This window comes from Marmota monax, unplaced genomic scaffold, assembly GCF_021218885.2.
Source record: "Marmota monax isolate L192 unplaced genomic scaffold, Marmota_monax_Labrador192_F-V1.1 WCK01_AAM20220418_F8-fsc00149, whole genome shotgun sequence".
Taxonomy (NCBI): Eukaryota; Metazoa; Chordata; class Mammalia; order Rodentia; family Sciuridae; genus Marmota; species Marmota monax.
Window position 1 is genome coordinate 2,322,161 of NW_026693170.1, and position 15,581 is coordinate 2,337,741.

At 54.0% G+C, this 15,581-nt stretch overlaps 1 protein-coding gene across 3 annotated transcripts in view; it reads right to left on the reverse strand.

Moving 5' to 3' along the window:
- Window positions 1-13,104, reverse strand: part of Nectin2 (nectin cell adhesion molecule 2) — a 28,303-nt gene extending 15,199 nt beyond the window's left edge. The window contains exons 1-2 of one of the 3 annotated variants that reach the window (XM_046455876.2): window positions 12,761-13,103; window positions 732-1,097 (exon numbers count right to left, since the gene is read on the reverse strand). In XM_046455876.2, coding sequence (XP_046311832.1) covers window positions 732-1,097; window positions 12,761-12,848 — 454 coding nt within the window. In that variant the 5' untranslated portion in view covers window positions 12,849-13,103. Of the gene's footprint in view, window positions 1-731; window positions 1,098-12,760 lie in introns of all 3 variants that reach the window. The other 2 variants (XM_046455875.2, XM_046455877.2) reach the window with 2 other exon arrangements.
- Between the last annotated feature and the right edge of the window lie 2,477 nt (window positions 13,105-15,581).

Genomic DNA, 15,581 nt, shown 5'->3' on the forward strand with positions numbered 1-15,581 from the left:
AGAGGGTGGCTTCCAATTCTCTGGGGCTGAGAGGGGAAAATAAAGCATCCAGAGTGACGTGGCTTCAGAAAGTTGCTGAGGGAAGGTGGCATCCTGGGGGATTTCCAAGATTCAGTGAGAAAGAGCAGCCCTTGACCAGCCGCCTCCCCAGGTCCCTCCCGCTGGAGTCAGAGTCTGGGAGCGTTTTTTTTTTTTTGTACCAGGGATTGAACCCAGAGGCACTTAACCACTGAGCCACATCCACAGCCCTTTTTATTTTTATTATTTTTTTTAATTTTGAGACAGGATCTCTCTAAGTTGCTTTGGGCCTTGGTGAGTTGCTGAGGCTGACTTTGAACCCACCATCCTCCTGTCTCAGCCTCCCAAACTGCTGGGATTACAGGCAGGTGCCACTGCCCAGGGCCTGACTTACTCTCTTAGTTTTGTTCTATGGTTTACTCGCTGGCGCCCCCGTCTGGAGTGGGAGCCCTTACAGCACAGGGAGTCCTGTCTTAACTGCTTTCTCCCCAGAGCCCAGGAGGGTGCCTGGGCATAGTAGATGCTCACTAAGTGTTTGCTGGGACAATGCCTTGTTGGCTGTGGTATCCTTGGCATGTGGAAAAGCATCGGGCACACAGTAGGTGCTCCTTGGGCATCTGTCGACTGACTGAGTATGGCAGGAAAGTTACCAGCTGAGACAGAGAGAAAATAGACAGGTGGGGGATTGCTCCAGTTGCACCCGCGCAGCTCACCTATGACTTTCAGCCAGGTCACCCCCCGGCGCGTGCCGTTGGGGAAGGTGGCGAACTCGCAGGTGTAGTTGCCCTCGTCCTCCACCATCAGTCCCTGGAAGGCCAGCGTGGCATCCCACAGGTCTGCCTTTGTGCCTTGCCCAGCTCTGACGAAGGACAGTCGCTCCTTGCTGGACTGCGGGCTGGGGTAGTGGACGCCGTAGGAGGGGTGGAAGGCTGCCACGGCCGCTGCATCCAGGCGCTGCCAGGTCACCTGAGAGATGCGCACTTCCGAGGTGGGTGGCAGCAGGTGGCACGGCAGCTCCACGGTGCCTCCCAGGTGGCCCCGCACCTCTGGTAGCACCTGAACCCGCACATCCTGGGCTCCTGGGGAGAGGACGGGGACAGGTCAGGTAGACGAGGGACCAGGACCTCCAGCCAGGCTCGGCCGGGGTACGCAGGGAGAGACTGGCCCCAGTGGGAGGCTCTTCCGCCAAAGAAGCCAGTTACTTTCTGAGGAAAGTTAGGGGAATTGGGGTCTGAACTAGTGAGCAGCAGACACACACTGTGACCAGTTTCTCCCACTACACACTCACGTTTGTCTTTTTTTTTGGTACCAGGAATTCAACTCAGTTTTAGATTTTATTTAAAGATAGGGTCTTGCTGAGTTGCTTAGGGCCTTACTAAGTTACCGAGGCTGGCTTTGAACTCGCAATCCTCCTGCCTCAGCCTCCTAAACTGCTGGGATTACAGGCGTGTGCCACTGCGCCTGGCCACAACAGGCATGGATGGGTCCTTCCCCGTCCCCCTGCCACATCAAGCCACCATCAACTCTGCAGCAACAGACACCAGTAGGGAGCCCCCCACTCAGCTCTGACACTGTGGCCTGAACACAGCATGTGGTCCCACAGGTCCTGGGTTCATTCCCAAGATCCCTCTCTGTCGCCTTCAGATGCCAACTGTACGCCCTGCTGTTTCTTCTGTACCCCTGACTCATTTGCTGTAGATTGGGATCACCACAGTCCCTTTCTCAGGTTCCACTAAATTGTTTTTGCACAGGCATGGTGTACACACCTGCAGCCCCAGCACCTCAGGAGGCTGAGGCAGGAGGATCAAGTTCAAGGCCCGCCCGTCTCCATAATGTAGTGAGACCCTGTCTCAAACAAAAACAAAGGCAACTTTTTTTTTTTAAAGAGAGAGGAGAGAGAGAGAGAATTTTTAATATTTATTTTTTAGTTTTTCGGCAGACACAACATCTTTGTTTTGTATGTGGTGCTGGGGATCGAACCCGGGCCGCACGCATGCCAGGCGAGCGCGCTACCGCTTGAGCCACATCCCCAGCCCAAGGTAACTTTTTTTTTTGTACTGGGGACTAGACCCACATCCCCAGCCCTTTTTATTTTTCGTTTTGAGACGGGGTCTTGCTAAGTTTTTAGGGCTTCACTAAATTGCTGAGGCTGGCCTCAAATCCATGATCCTCCTGTCTCAGCCTCAGGAGTCCCTGGAATTACAGGCAGGCATCACTGCACCCAGATGCCCAGCCGTGTTTCTTTTTCTTTTTTAAGTTTGTTTTGTTTTGTGGCTTCAGGAATTTAATTCAGGGGCTCTTTACCACTGAGCTACATCTCTAGCCCTATTAATTTTTTTTTTTTCCCCAAGACAGGGTCTCACCAACAAACTAGCAATCCTCCTGCCTCTGCCTCAGCCTCTCCAGGATTACCTGTGCCAAGCTGGCTTTTTTAAAATTTTGAACCAGGAGCTCACTGGGACCACAGATGTGTGCCACTGTACCTGGGCTCCGTTCATTTGTTCAACTGGCTCACAGAACTCAGAGAAAGGAGCGCGGTTTACTCTGACAGCGATTTCGAAGGATTCCAAGGATTCCGAAGAAGAGGAGCTTAGGGGGAGGCCTGGGGGATGGGTGTAGTCTCCAAAGCTCTGGGGAAGCGCCACCCTCTGGGACCCTCCAAGTTCAGCAGTCAGGAAGCTCAGGTTTATGGGAGTCTCATTGCTTAGGCACAATGAATGACATCATTGACTGTTGTTTATCAGCTCTGCCCCTCCCCCATCCATGGAGGTGGGGGTGGGGCTGAAAGTCCCAACCTTCTAATCCTGCCTGGGTCTTTCTGGTGACCAGTCCCCAACCTGAAGCCTGGGGTCTACTGACCAACAACAGTCCTTTATTTCCTTTCTTTCTTTCAGTACGGGACACTCTACCACTGAGTCGCATCCCTGGCCCTTCTTTATTTTATTTATTTATTTTTTAGTTGTTGATAGACCTTTATTTATTTTTACGTAGTGCTAAGAATTGAACCCAGTGCCTCATACATGCCAGGCAAGTGCACTACCGCTGAGCCACAACCCCAGCCCCCCCTTCTTTATTTTTATTTTGAGACAGGGTCTTGCTAAATTGATGAGACTGGCCTCTAATTTACAATCCTCCAGCCTCAGCCTCCTAAATTGCTGGGATCACAGGCCTGGGCCACCGTACCCAGCAAGTCAGCTCTTTCACATGGAATAAGACACTATGACTTGGGAAAGTCTGAGGATTTTAGGAATTGTTTGCCAGGAATCAGAGGAAGATCAAATAAATATTTCACAAGACACAACTAGATTATATATGATTATGGAAATTACTGTCAATACTCTTAGGTGTGAAAATCAAATTGTGGTTGTGTAGAAAATCTTTTCCTAGGGGCTAGGATTGTGGTCAGTGGTAGATTGCTGGCCTAGCACGCATGAGGCACTGGGTTCCATCCTCAGCACCACATAAAGATAAAATAAAGAGAAGTTGGGCTGGGATTGTGGCTCAGCGGTAGTGCTTGCCTAGTTTGGGTGGGACCTGGGTTCGATCCTCAGCACCACATAAAAATAAAGGCATTGTGTTGTGTCCATCTACACCTTAAATAAATAAATATTTAAAAAAGAGAAGTAAATGAAAGTAAAATAAGATGTTAAAAAAAGAAAAAAAAGAAAAGAAAGTATTTTCCTAGAATGTATAAGAGTGACTGAAATGCCCTGCCTACAAGGGGGGCTCTCGGGCCATTATTCTGACTTATACCCATATGTTCGAAATTTTTCATTATAAAATGGAGTAAATAATCCTCTAAAATTAATCAATAAAAAATAGCTGGGAGCTGGGTGCATCGGTGCATGCCTGTAATCTCAGCAGTTTAGGAGGCTGAGGAGAAGGATAGCAAGTTCAAAGCCAACCTCAGTAACTCAGAGAGCCCCTAAGCAACTCAGTGAGACCCTGTCTCTAAATAAAATATATATTAAAAAAAAAAAAAAGCGATGGGGATGAGGCTCAGTGGTAGAGCAGTTGCCTGGCATGTGTGAGGCTCTGGGTTCATCCCCAGCCCTGGGGGGGGCGGGGGATATATCTTTATATCTATATATATCACCAAAGAAATTTTAAAGCATTTTAAATATGAGAATAGTCTTCACTTTCTCCCTTTACAGTGATACATTTTCCCTCCCTCAATGAGCCCTCGGGGCCTTGAGTGTGCCTGGTCCAGGACAGAACCAGGCAGGGCCTGTGCTGCTAGGAAGTGCTCTAACCAGGAGTGCCTAGAGCAGCGCCCCAGCCCTTTTTTCTCATTTTAATGAAAACAGGGACAGGAAGGATGGCCCTGCTGTGCCAGGCAGCACACAGGAACATAGACCAGAGGGGTTCAAATCCTGACTCCGTGGTGTGTGACCTTGGGCAAGTCACTTAACCTCTCTGTGCCATTTCCCAGCTTTAAAACGAGGATAATAATGGTCCCCACCTTCCAGGTTGTTCTGAGGATCAAAGAGTGTTTGTAGAGCACCGAGCACAGGGACACAGGAAACTCAGATCAGAGCTTGGCAAATAAACACCGTGAGGTCTGTGTAATTACAGGAGGCCCTGACACCGGAGGTGAGGCAAGGCAAGGGCATGTGACCCACATCAAGGGGCAAGAGCTGCCTGGCTCCCTCTGCCTGTCCCCACCCAGGAACTAGGGAACACTGTCAGGTGACCCTGAGGAAGGGGTCCCCAGTGGAAGCAGTTCCTTGGACAGGGACAGTCCAGGGACTTCACGTAAGAAGCCATCAAGGAAGGCCTCCCACGACACGCGTGTCATCCCACACCAGCTCCACGCAGGACTCCAGGTGGGAAATGGCCTCGCTGCTTCTCTGGGGAACCACAGAGCGTGGCGCCTGGGAACCACTCAACAGGGGCTTCCGGCCAGCTCTGTCCCTTGCCAGCTGGGGGAAGCTTCTTCCAGCCTAAATTCCTCCATCTGTAAAACTGGGGTGTTCAAGCCCCGCCCCCCAGGGTTCCCGTGAGAATCTGGGTGAGGATCTTCCTTCCTAAGCCCTCTACAGGGCCTGGCGCCAAGACCCGCTCAACTGGCAGCTGCCTGCGGCTACAGGGCCTTGCAGGGTCTCCATGGTAGGTTCTGCCTTTTTGTTATGTTGGGAATTGACCCCGGGGCTCTGCCCCTGAGCTGCATGCCCAGCCCTTTTATTTTTTATTTTGAGACAAGGTCTCACAAAGTTGCTGCAGCTGGCCTCGAACTTGTGATCCTCCTGCCTCAGCCTCCTGAGTGGTTGGGATTGCAGGCATGGGCCACTGTGCCCCGCCTTGTCTGGATTTTTCTGATGGGCAATCTGGACCCTTCCATGAAGGTTGCTAATTCACGTTGGTTCACATTTAAGATAACTATTCCTCCACCAAAAACAAACAAAAAACAAATAAACACTCAAGAGTTATAACTGTGACATTTAGAATTTGGAAACTGAGAGGGAGGGCTCAGAGAGAGGGGAACAGAAGAGAATCAGCTTAAAAATAAAATAAACAGAAGTAAATGAAGGTAAAATAAGATGTTTAAAAAAAAAAAGAAAATTGCTGTTCTTTCACAGGCAATCCAAGACACAAATAGTTGCTCAGCGAACAGGTCTTGGGGTCCAAGGCTTAGCCCCCCCCCAAGGACAGGGAGTCATCTGTTTTACTCCCTGCCCTGTCCCCAACTCCGACATCTGGGCCTGGCACTCAACAGAGGCTCAATAAACACTGACCCAGTCCCTGTGCTTGGTCAGAAGCCACAGAAGTGACAGGACAAATCAGGTGCTGTTCTCAGGGCTGAGACTCCGGTGGAGATAAATATTGTGCAATAATTACCAACACGAAAGAACGTCATGGTGACTGAGGTGGCAGGTCTTGACCCGCCTGAGGAAGGGAAGTCAGAAGGTATCCTGGAGGAGACCACCCCCGGAAGCCGAAGTCCAGACTGACAGAGCCTACAGCCCTGCAGGTCCCCTTCTGGGACTTGAAACTCCTAAGAAATTGGTCCTTAAGAGGCAGGCCACATGAAGGCGGAAGAATGGCAGAAAACGTATCACTCACATGGATCCGTAAATGACTAGGGGCTTCCATCCTCATATCAGATAAAATGGACGTCAAGCCAAAGAATCAGAAGGGACAGAAGGCCACTTCATGGCGCTTTAGGAAACCATCCATCAGCAAGACACAGCAATCGTAAATATCTATGCCCCAAACAATGGAGCATCTACGTGCGTCAGACCCTTCTCATTTTTAAGAATCAAATAGACTGCAACACAATAATTCTGGGTGACTTTAACATGCCTCTGTCACCACTGCATAGAGCCTCAAACAAAAACGAAATCAAGAAGATATAGAAGTAAAAAATGCAATTGATGATTTAGACTTAACAGACATATATGGACTATTCCATCCATCAGTGCCTGAGTACGCTTTTTTCTCAGCAGCACACGGTCCTCCTCGGACATAGACCATGTCCCGTAGACAGACAACTGCAATGTTACTGAATATATTGGTAGCATGTGTAGCCTTATTTGGATAGCTCCCTTCCCATTGCTATTGATTTTTGTGTTCTTGCTTTTTTCTTGATTAGACTTGATTTTTAATCAACTTCTGGCTGTATTTTTTCTTCTCTATTTCATATATATCTGCTCCTACTTATTTTTTCCTTCCTGCTACCTAATTTGATTGTTAGTCTAGCTTCTTGCTGGTACAAGTACTTTAACTTATAAATGTTCATCCGAGTACTGTTTCATCCCAGAGATTCTGATTTTTGGGGGGGTGTGGGTGTTGCTCGGGATTGAACCCAGGACCTTGTGCAGAACCCAGGCTTCAAACTTGCAATCCTCCTGCCTCAGCCTCTTGAGTTGCTGGGATTATAGGGGTGTACCACCATGTCTGACCAAACAATCCATTTTTAAGGCATCTCTGCCTCAGTAGGGCTCAAGATGGCAGTCTTGGAGCTGGAGTTCTCTTTCTCTGCCCCCACATGGATTCCATCAGGAAGTCCCGTGGGGTCTGTTTGAAATTGACCTCAATCAGTCCTCGTGTGATCCCCCCACCATCTCCCCGGGGACTAATCCACTAGCACCTCCCACCTGGCAGATCGCAGCTGCCCCTCAGATGTGCCCCCACACGTGGCCAGGAGGAGCCTGCCGAAGGTCTGCTCAGAGCCTGCCTGTGGCTCTCTCCTCACTAGAGCAAAGGGACCCACAAAGCGCTGCCCATCCTCAGCCATCGCCTCTCTCTCGCTCTCTCTTTTTTCTTTTAATTGTAGACAGACACAATCTTTATGTTTATTTGCTTATTTTCACGTGGTGCTGGGGCAGAACCCAGGGCCTCACGCATGCGAGGCGAGCACTTTACCACTGAGCCACAGCCCTCTTTTTTGTTTTGGTACCAGGATTGAACCCAGGGCGCTTAACCACTGAGCCACGTCCCCAGCTCTTTTTACCTTTATTTAGAGACAAGGTCTCCCTAAGTGGCTGAGGCTATCCTTGAACTTCTGATCCTCCAGCCTCAGCCTCCCGAGCCAATGGGATGACAGAGCCAATGGGATGACAGGCGCAGGCCTCCCCCTGCCTGACCTCATCTCCCACCTGGCTCCCCTGCAGCAGACACACTGGTTTTTCCACTTTCTTCCAACAATGCGAGGCTCGTCCTGCCTGGGCTGTGCACTGTTTTCCTCCCTGGCCCCTGGCTCTTCCCTCACTTCCTTCTGCCATTTTGCGCAGGAGACATTCCCTGACCACAGTATCGACCATAACGAGGACTCCCTCCTGCGTTCTTCTTCCTCTTGGTCCTGATCACCACGCTGTGCAGAACTCTCTTTCTCCCCGCAGAGCATCAATGCCACGCGCAGAGATCTTCGTCCATCTTGTTCACTACTATATCCCAGAGCCTAGAACAGTGCCTGCCATACTGGAGGCGCTCCATAAAGGAATCAAAGTGCTAGATCACACAGGTGGGGGTTGAGCTAAGGTTTGGACGTTTTTTCTGAGGGCACTGGGGAGCCATGGAGGGTTATAACCTGGGGGGAGGAACGGGGTTAGGCTGTGGTTTAGAAAGATCCCACAGAATGGAGTGGGGCAGGAACCAGAGGAGGAGCCCGACTGGCAACAGATTCAGACCCAGGACAGGAGTGCCACTGGGGTAGGAGGCAGGGAGTGCTCAGTTAGAATGCTTGGGACCTGAGGCTGACAGGCTGGGCGGGTGGGGGTGGGTCTGTGTGCTAGGTGGAGGCAGGCGACATGCCCACAGGAGGAGGCTGGCCTGGAGTTAGGGTCCCAGCTGCCATCACACTGCTGGGAGGGAGCCCATGTCCTGACCCTGATAGGGACAGGGCACCACAGCCAGGGAGGGGACAGAGTGTGGCTGTGGGAACACACCTCCTCTGCCTCCCTGGGCAAGCCAAGCTGATGATAGCTTTATAGAAGTGTCACTTGGGTCTCTACACACACTTCCTTTTTCTGTGAACGGGGCCCAGCAGAGTGGGGGCTGCCCAGGTCATTTGGGAAGCCCTGGGATGAACTTCAGGGGACAGAGATACAGAATCTGAGAACTTGAGACGCAGGGAGGGACTGACCAAGGCACAGAGGAAGGTCACGGTGACTCATGCAACCCTGGAGGAGGCTGGGGCCTGGACTTCTGGGTCTAAGGGAGGAAATTAGCTCTTGGAGTCCTCAGGGCTTGGCGTGCCCCCTACAAACCTATAAAACAGGGACAGGGTGTGGCCCAACTCCAGCAGGCCCTCGAAAGCCATGTGCTCTAAGCAGTGGCCTCAGTGGCTGCCTCAGCCACTTGATTAATTAATTAGTTGCATTAATCACACTGGCCACCCCCACAGCGGAAGCCCAGAGCCCGACTGGGGGGTGAGCGCAGCAGCCAGGATGCAGGGCTGTGGGTCTGGCCTGGGTTCTCCGCTGGCCTCTGGTCTTTGTCCCTCATCACGCAGCGCTGGGGGCACTGGGGCTGGGCGGGATCCCTCCGGGCCCTCCCTCCTGAAGCTCAGCTCTGCAGGCCTGGGGACAGGAGGGAAGGGGAGGGAGCCACCCATCTTGGGATGAATCTCTAAGATTGAGACAAGGAAGGGGTCCTGGGACAGATTCCTGCCACACACTCCGGCTCCATGGAGTTCACACCTCAGTGTCTGTCTCTCTGAGACCCAGGCCCCCTAATTCTTGCAGATCCTGTGTCCTGATAGTCTTCTTATTCTCCCCTTGGACACTCAAGGTTTTCATCTGTCTCTCAGGATCTTCTCATCTCTGCCTCTGGTTCTTAGGGTCCCTGCTCCTGTGTCCCTAATCCCCAAGGTCTCTGGCCTCTGTTTCTCAAACTCGTGCTCTCTCTCTCTCTCTCTCTCTCAGGTCTCCTGATGCTAAGGAAGCACTCTCCCACTCAGCAATGTTCCCAGCCATCCCTTTTGAACAGTATTATTGATATAAAATTTCCATATAACCCCCCCCCCCTTAGAGCATACAGTTTAATGCCTCTTGGTTTGTTCACAAAATCGTGCATCGATGGCCACAGTGATTTCAGAACATTCACACTGGTCAGCTAAGCAAAGTGGCACATGCCTGTAATTCCAGTGACAGAGGCTGAGGCAGGAGGGTCACATGTTCAAGGCCAGCCTTAGTAATTTAGCAAGATCCTATCTCAAAATGAAGATAAAAAAGGGCTGGGGGTGTAGCTCAGTAGTAGAGGGCCCCTGAATTCAATCCCCTGTATCAAAATTAAAAAAAAGTGTCATTAGCCAGAAAGATTGCCGGGACCTCTTAGCTGTTCCCTTTCTTTGCTGGGCGCCTCTATCCTGGGGGGGTCTCTATCTGCTGCGTCTGGGTCTTCTTATCTCTGGAGTCTGGCTTTCTTATCAGATTCCTGGGAACTGTAATCTCTCTGTGTCTCTGTGTCTGGACCCTGGGCCCTCCCTGCTCCTGGGTCTCCTACCCTGTCTCTCTGCATCTACTACACTTTCTCAACTGCTCGAGCCTTCTCGCTGGGTCCCCTCTTCTCCTCCGCCTCCTGCTCCATTTCTCTCAGCATTGCTGGGACATTAAAAATGTAACAGCGTCCCAGGCAGGGGCGGGGGAGCTGGTCCTCGTGCACTACTCCCTGTCCCTCTTATGTCCACCACTCCTTGGGGCCCCCACACGCTGCTGGCCTTGAGGCTTGCCTGTGCCCTGACCTTCCTAGGTCATGGCATCTCCTCTCTCAGATGGAGTCTTCTGGGCTCCCTGCCTGTCACCAAACCTCTGTCCCTCTCCTTGGGCTGTTTCTGTCTTCATCCTGGTGTCTCTGACTGGCTTCCTGTCTGTCCATGTGGCTCCTCTCTCCATCTCTCTGTTCCTTTCCTATAAGTGTCCTTGACCCCATCCCTAGATCTGATTCTCACCCTCTTTCCTCTTTTGGCTTCGGTCCCCATCCCTGGATCTCTATCGTCTCTGTTTATCCCTGTCCCTGGCCCGGCTTCTCCTCTGCTCAGTCCCCCTTCCCTAACAAGAAGAGACAGCCAGGCCCGCAGTCCCTTCTCCTCCCATCCCCCTCACTGCGTGGGGCTGCCTGGCTGACATGGATGAGCTGTGAGAGCCCAGGGAGGGAGGGGAGGCGCAGCGAGGTCCAGGTGGTGCTCCCTGGTTCCCAGGAGGCCAAGGAGGGGGAAGGCAGAGCTGGGGCCAGGTCCAGGGGGGACAAAGGGAGAGAGTGCAGCATGGGGGAAGGAAAGCTCAGAGAGGAGTGGAGAGGGAAGAGATGGAGAGAAAGTGAGGGGAGAAGGGAAGAGAGGAGGAGGAGAGACACAGACAGACAGACAGACATTGGGGAGGACCCGAGTCAGCAAAGGCAGAAGGATGGAAGGTCAGGAAGGGGAAGGTCCCCTCTCCTGATTTCTTGGAGCATTGAGGGGACCTTTGAATCTTCCCAAAGGTCCTTCAGGGAAAGGACTGTCACCTCAGTTTTACAAAAGAGGCTCAGAGACACTTTGGGGAGACTACCCAGCCCAAGTGGTCTGAGAAGAGCCTCTGGATCAGGTCTCCCAGGAACTGGCTGTGGGACCCTGGGAAAGTAGCTTGTCCTTTCAACACCGGTTTCCTCATCTGTGAAATGGGAACAGGGAGAGGCCCCTGTTTCTAAGGGTGATCTGGAACCTTCTGTGAGATTAGGCACCAGTCAACCTTGGTGCAAGTTGGAGAATTCTCCCAGAGATGAGAGGTTCGCATCCCATCTCCCTGTCGCTGACAGGGAAGGAAGAGGCGGCCAGTGCTCACAGCTAGGGGTCAAGGCTAGATGACAACTCAGGGACATCGGAGGCCAGGGGAGTGCCGGGGATTCCCCCTTAGCCCCTTTCTGGGCAAACCCATGGGAAACTCCAGCATCCCAGTGTTTCTATCTGGGAATAAACAGCCGGTCAACAGCAAAGGGCGGGGCCAGCGCCGCCTTCACCTGTCTCCTCTCAGCCTCTGCTCCTTTGGGGGCCGCACCCCTCCCCCAAAGAGGTGGGGAGGGGAGCGGGGATTAGCCAGCAGGCTCCACCCGTCCGCCTACCAAAGAGACTCCGATGACAAAGGCGCGACCAGAAGAAAGATAAGGTCCCGAAACCCGGGAGTTCGAAACTCGGGAGTCCGGAACCGGGAGCAGCAGAGCTCCTGCCCTGCCCCTCCCAGGCTCGGCGAAAGCGATACCCGGAAAACTTCCCCAGAGACGTCCCCACTGACCGCTCACTTGCAAAGGGCGGGGGCATCCAGGCTCCGGGACTCGGCCTCGGATTCTACCTGGGACCCAGCACCCTGAGCCTCCAGACGGAACCTCTGGCCCTTGATTACACCTGGAGGCCAAAGGACGGGTGCCCTGCCCGTCTCAGTATTTGGGGTTCAGAAGACATTCCTCTGCCCACAATTAAACCTGAAACCCACGAATTAAGCCTTCTGTCCCCAGTTCTACTTGGAATCCAGAAGACAGAGGCCCCGGCTCACAAAAGTTTGAGCCCCTCCTGCCCCCAGTTCTACCTAGACCTCGGTTAGTGACAGCCTCTGGCCTCCATTCTACCTGGGACCCGGGAGACGGAACCCCCAGCCCTTAATTTTTCTAGAACCAGTGTTTAGAGCCCGCAAACTCCTTGAGATCCAGGGTTGGAGGGCCCAGCACAGGCCCTTCCCCCCAGGGCGCTGCAGGAACTCTCATCCTCCGCCGGCCACCGACCCCAAGGTCCGAGCTCCCAGTCCCTCCTCTAGCGGATCTCGACGTCTGGCCCCTTGCCCTTGACCCCCCAAGGCTCAGACGTCCGACCTGACAAGAAAGAAAAATGAGGGGTGGGGGGAGTCTTCCACACCACCACGACCGTCCTGCTGGGGGTGGGGGAACATTCTCCACATTCCTGAGGGGGGCACCGGAGACGGATACCCAGATCCCGAATCACTGATTAGCCCAGGATGGGGAGGGGGCGCGAGGCCTCCCACAGACCTCAGATTTCACCACTTCGGCGGCCCGAGGATCTGACCAAGGGGGGACGGGGACAGAGAAGTCCCGGGTAGCATGGGCGGTAGGGATTAAGGAGGGTGTGAAGAGAGGGACATAGAGGGATTTTCAGGACTCAGACAAAATAGGGTGTGTAGGGGAAGGCGTCGGAGTCGGAAGGGACATTCTGGAAGGGGCACGAGAGAGGGGCCTCGGTGAACCAGGGGGAGTGGGGGAAGGTACTCGGGGTTCCTCCACTCAGAAGGGAGGGATGGGCGTCCGCGGTTCCTCTCACCTGTTTCCCGAAGCAGCAGCAGCAGCAGCAGCGGCAGCGGCAGTGTCGGCGACAATCTTGACGGCGGGAGGACGGCGACCCGGGCCATGGGGGGCCCGGGAGCGGACTGGGCCGGGGCGGGGGCCTGCGGGCCACTGTGCGTGCGCCAATTGCCTGAACGGTCGAGCAGGTGCTTGAGTGATTCGGCTGCGGCCGGCTCCGGTCGCGCACGGTTCTCCCCGCTCTGTTCTGGTTCAGCTTTCCCGATCCCGCTCTTAGGATCCACGCCCGGGCCCCTAGCTTAGCTCCGGCCGTTCGGACTCGCTGACGTCACAGGACCCACCCCTTCCCTTCCCCCGACCGAGTCGAACCCGGGCTCTGGCCCCTCCCCGTCCTGGTGTTCGGACCACACCCCCCGAATTCCACACCTGTCCCTCCCCGGTGTTCTAAGATCGCCTTTTCCAGTGTTCTCCACCCGTCCTCTCCCGGGATTTTATACCCGCTCCTCCAAGGAGTCTACGATCGCTCCGCCCCCAGAGCTAGTCTCCGCCCTCTCCTGGTGTTAAACACCGCCCCTTTGGAATCCTAACAACGCTCCCTGGCCCCAAAGCGTTCCTCCCGCGCCCTTTCCACGTTTCCACGCCGCCCACTAGGGTTCTGTCACGCCCCCTTTGGAACTTCCGGCCGTCTCCGCCCCCGCGAAGCCACGCCTCCTCTCCGGCCCCGCCCTCCTCCCTCCGAATAGCCTATCCTCCCCTCCCCAGGAGCTGGGTCGGGCCAGGTCTCAGCCCGCCCACAGCTCTAATCCCGCCCTCTTTTGCAAAACCCTGGACCTTTACCGCACCTGCGTGATCACGTGGGCTCTCATAGACACGCCCCCTCTGGAACCCCGCCCCACAGTGAGACCCCGCCCCCACCCGTCCGGGCCGAGCGATTTCCCGAGACCTAGCCCCTGGCTCCGCGTCTGTGTCGCATCGTGGGCACCTCTCAGAATACGCTCGTGTCTTCCTCTGCCTCGGATTCTGGGTGTCACCACGTTTCTTTCTCCTAGATTTCTCTCTTAATGTCTTTGTGTGTGTCTCAGTATTTTTGCGCGTCGGTCTCCGTCACCGTGTTTCTCTGTCGCTGGGTCTTTCGGTCTCGGTGTCGTTCTGCTTCTGGTCTGTCTTTGTCTATCAATGTTTGTGTGTCACTTGTTCCCCATGTTTCTTTCCATCCCTTTGATTCAGTGTGTGTCTCTGTCTCTGCCTCTTTTTCTCTTCGCGTCTCAATGTGTCTTTGTCGATGTGTCGCTCTCTTCATGTCTCTGTCCCTGCTTCTGTGTTCTATGTCCCCTCTCTGGAGTCCTCGTATCCACCTTTCATACAGGGTCCTCGTCATAGACTTATCGCCGGCTCCCGCCAGGGGGCAGCCCAGACCCGCCCCGGTGCTTCGCTGGCCGGGCCGGTAGTAGGAGGCTGGGCTAGGGTCCGGCCTCCGGACCTGCCAGTCCCTCCCCGTGTCCTTGTCCCACTTCCCCTATCTCCCCAGCCTCCTCACGTCTTTGTGTTACGCTCTGACTCGGCCCTTTTGTCTCCCAGGCGGCTCTGCTCCTCCCCACCCCCACCTCTTAACATTCCTCGGGCTGCCGGGGGAGCTGGTGAGGCCGCCCAGCCTGGCCCGGGTGAGGGCAGTGAGCCGGAGGCCGAGGGAGGGGATACCTCTGAGGGCTTGAGAGCTGAGATCCTCCTGGGCGAGGAGGTGCCAAGCTAGTCGGCTTGGGCAAGCGCTTGGGGACTTCTTGCTAGCAAGAGGACCACCTGCGAAGGCTAGACCCTCCCTTTCCACCTGCACCAGACCTGGCTTTCCTTCCTTCCCAGAGGGGCCACAATCCCAAGTAGCAGAAGCTCTTACTGACCCCTCTTGTTGGTGATATTATTAATTCGTGTATAGCACCCTGTGCCCGGCGCTGCTCATTGCAAGTGTTAACCCACTCAGCACCCTACATGAGTGCGGCACAGAGATGAAGTGACTTCACCTAAAGTCATAGTTGTGGAAAGACAATCTGGGACTGACGCTGCGCTAAGTATCTGTTTGTCTTAGTTAATTCCTCACAGGAACCCCACGAAGGGGGGGTGGAAAAAAAGGTTCCCCATTTCATTGAAAAGTAAACTGAGGCACAGACTGGCTGTTAATCCCCAAGCCATCAGCAAGGAAGTAGCAAGGCTGAGATTTGAACCTGGGCAGTGTGATTCTTAGCATCTACCTCAGGCTGGACACAAGCCTGGTGTGAGGCCAGCTGGACAAGCCGGTACATAATGCCCTTCAGATCTCGCTGATCTTCTCTCCCAAGTCCCGGGCCAGGTTAGAGGGCCAGGGTCTGGCTCTTAGACTAGCCCTGCTCAATTTCTTTGCAAACCTGCCTTGCTCCCCATTTTTCCCTTGAGCAAAAGAACCCATGCCCAGGGAAGCTTCTTCCAGGAAGGCCCCCAGCACCCGCTCTTCCAGGGTCCAGGGCTTGGCTTAGTCCTTGCTGGTCTTTGTGGGTGAGCCCAAAAGGAAGGCCCAGGAGTATCGGCTGGAGTTTCACACCACCAGGCCACATGCACATGGGGGCATGAATAAGGCTGAGCACCACCACCTTTATTGACAAATGACTGGGTGGGTCCCATGCCTCAGGAGTCAACTTCCAGTGTCAAGGAGTCCCAGAGGTGGCACTTCACTGAAGAGCCATAACCAAGAGGAAGGGACATGGGGCCAAAGGCCTCCTGATGGAGTCTTGAAGTTGATGTCAAGTACTTTATCTGCCCGGAACTGCTCTCTCTTCTCCCAGCAGCAACGGCTCCCACTGCCACCACCCCAG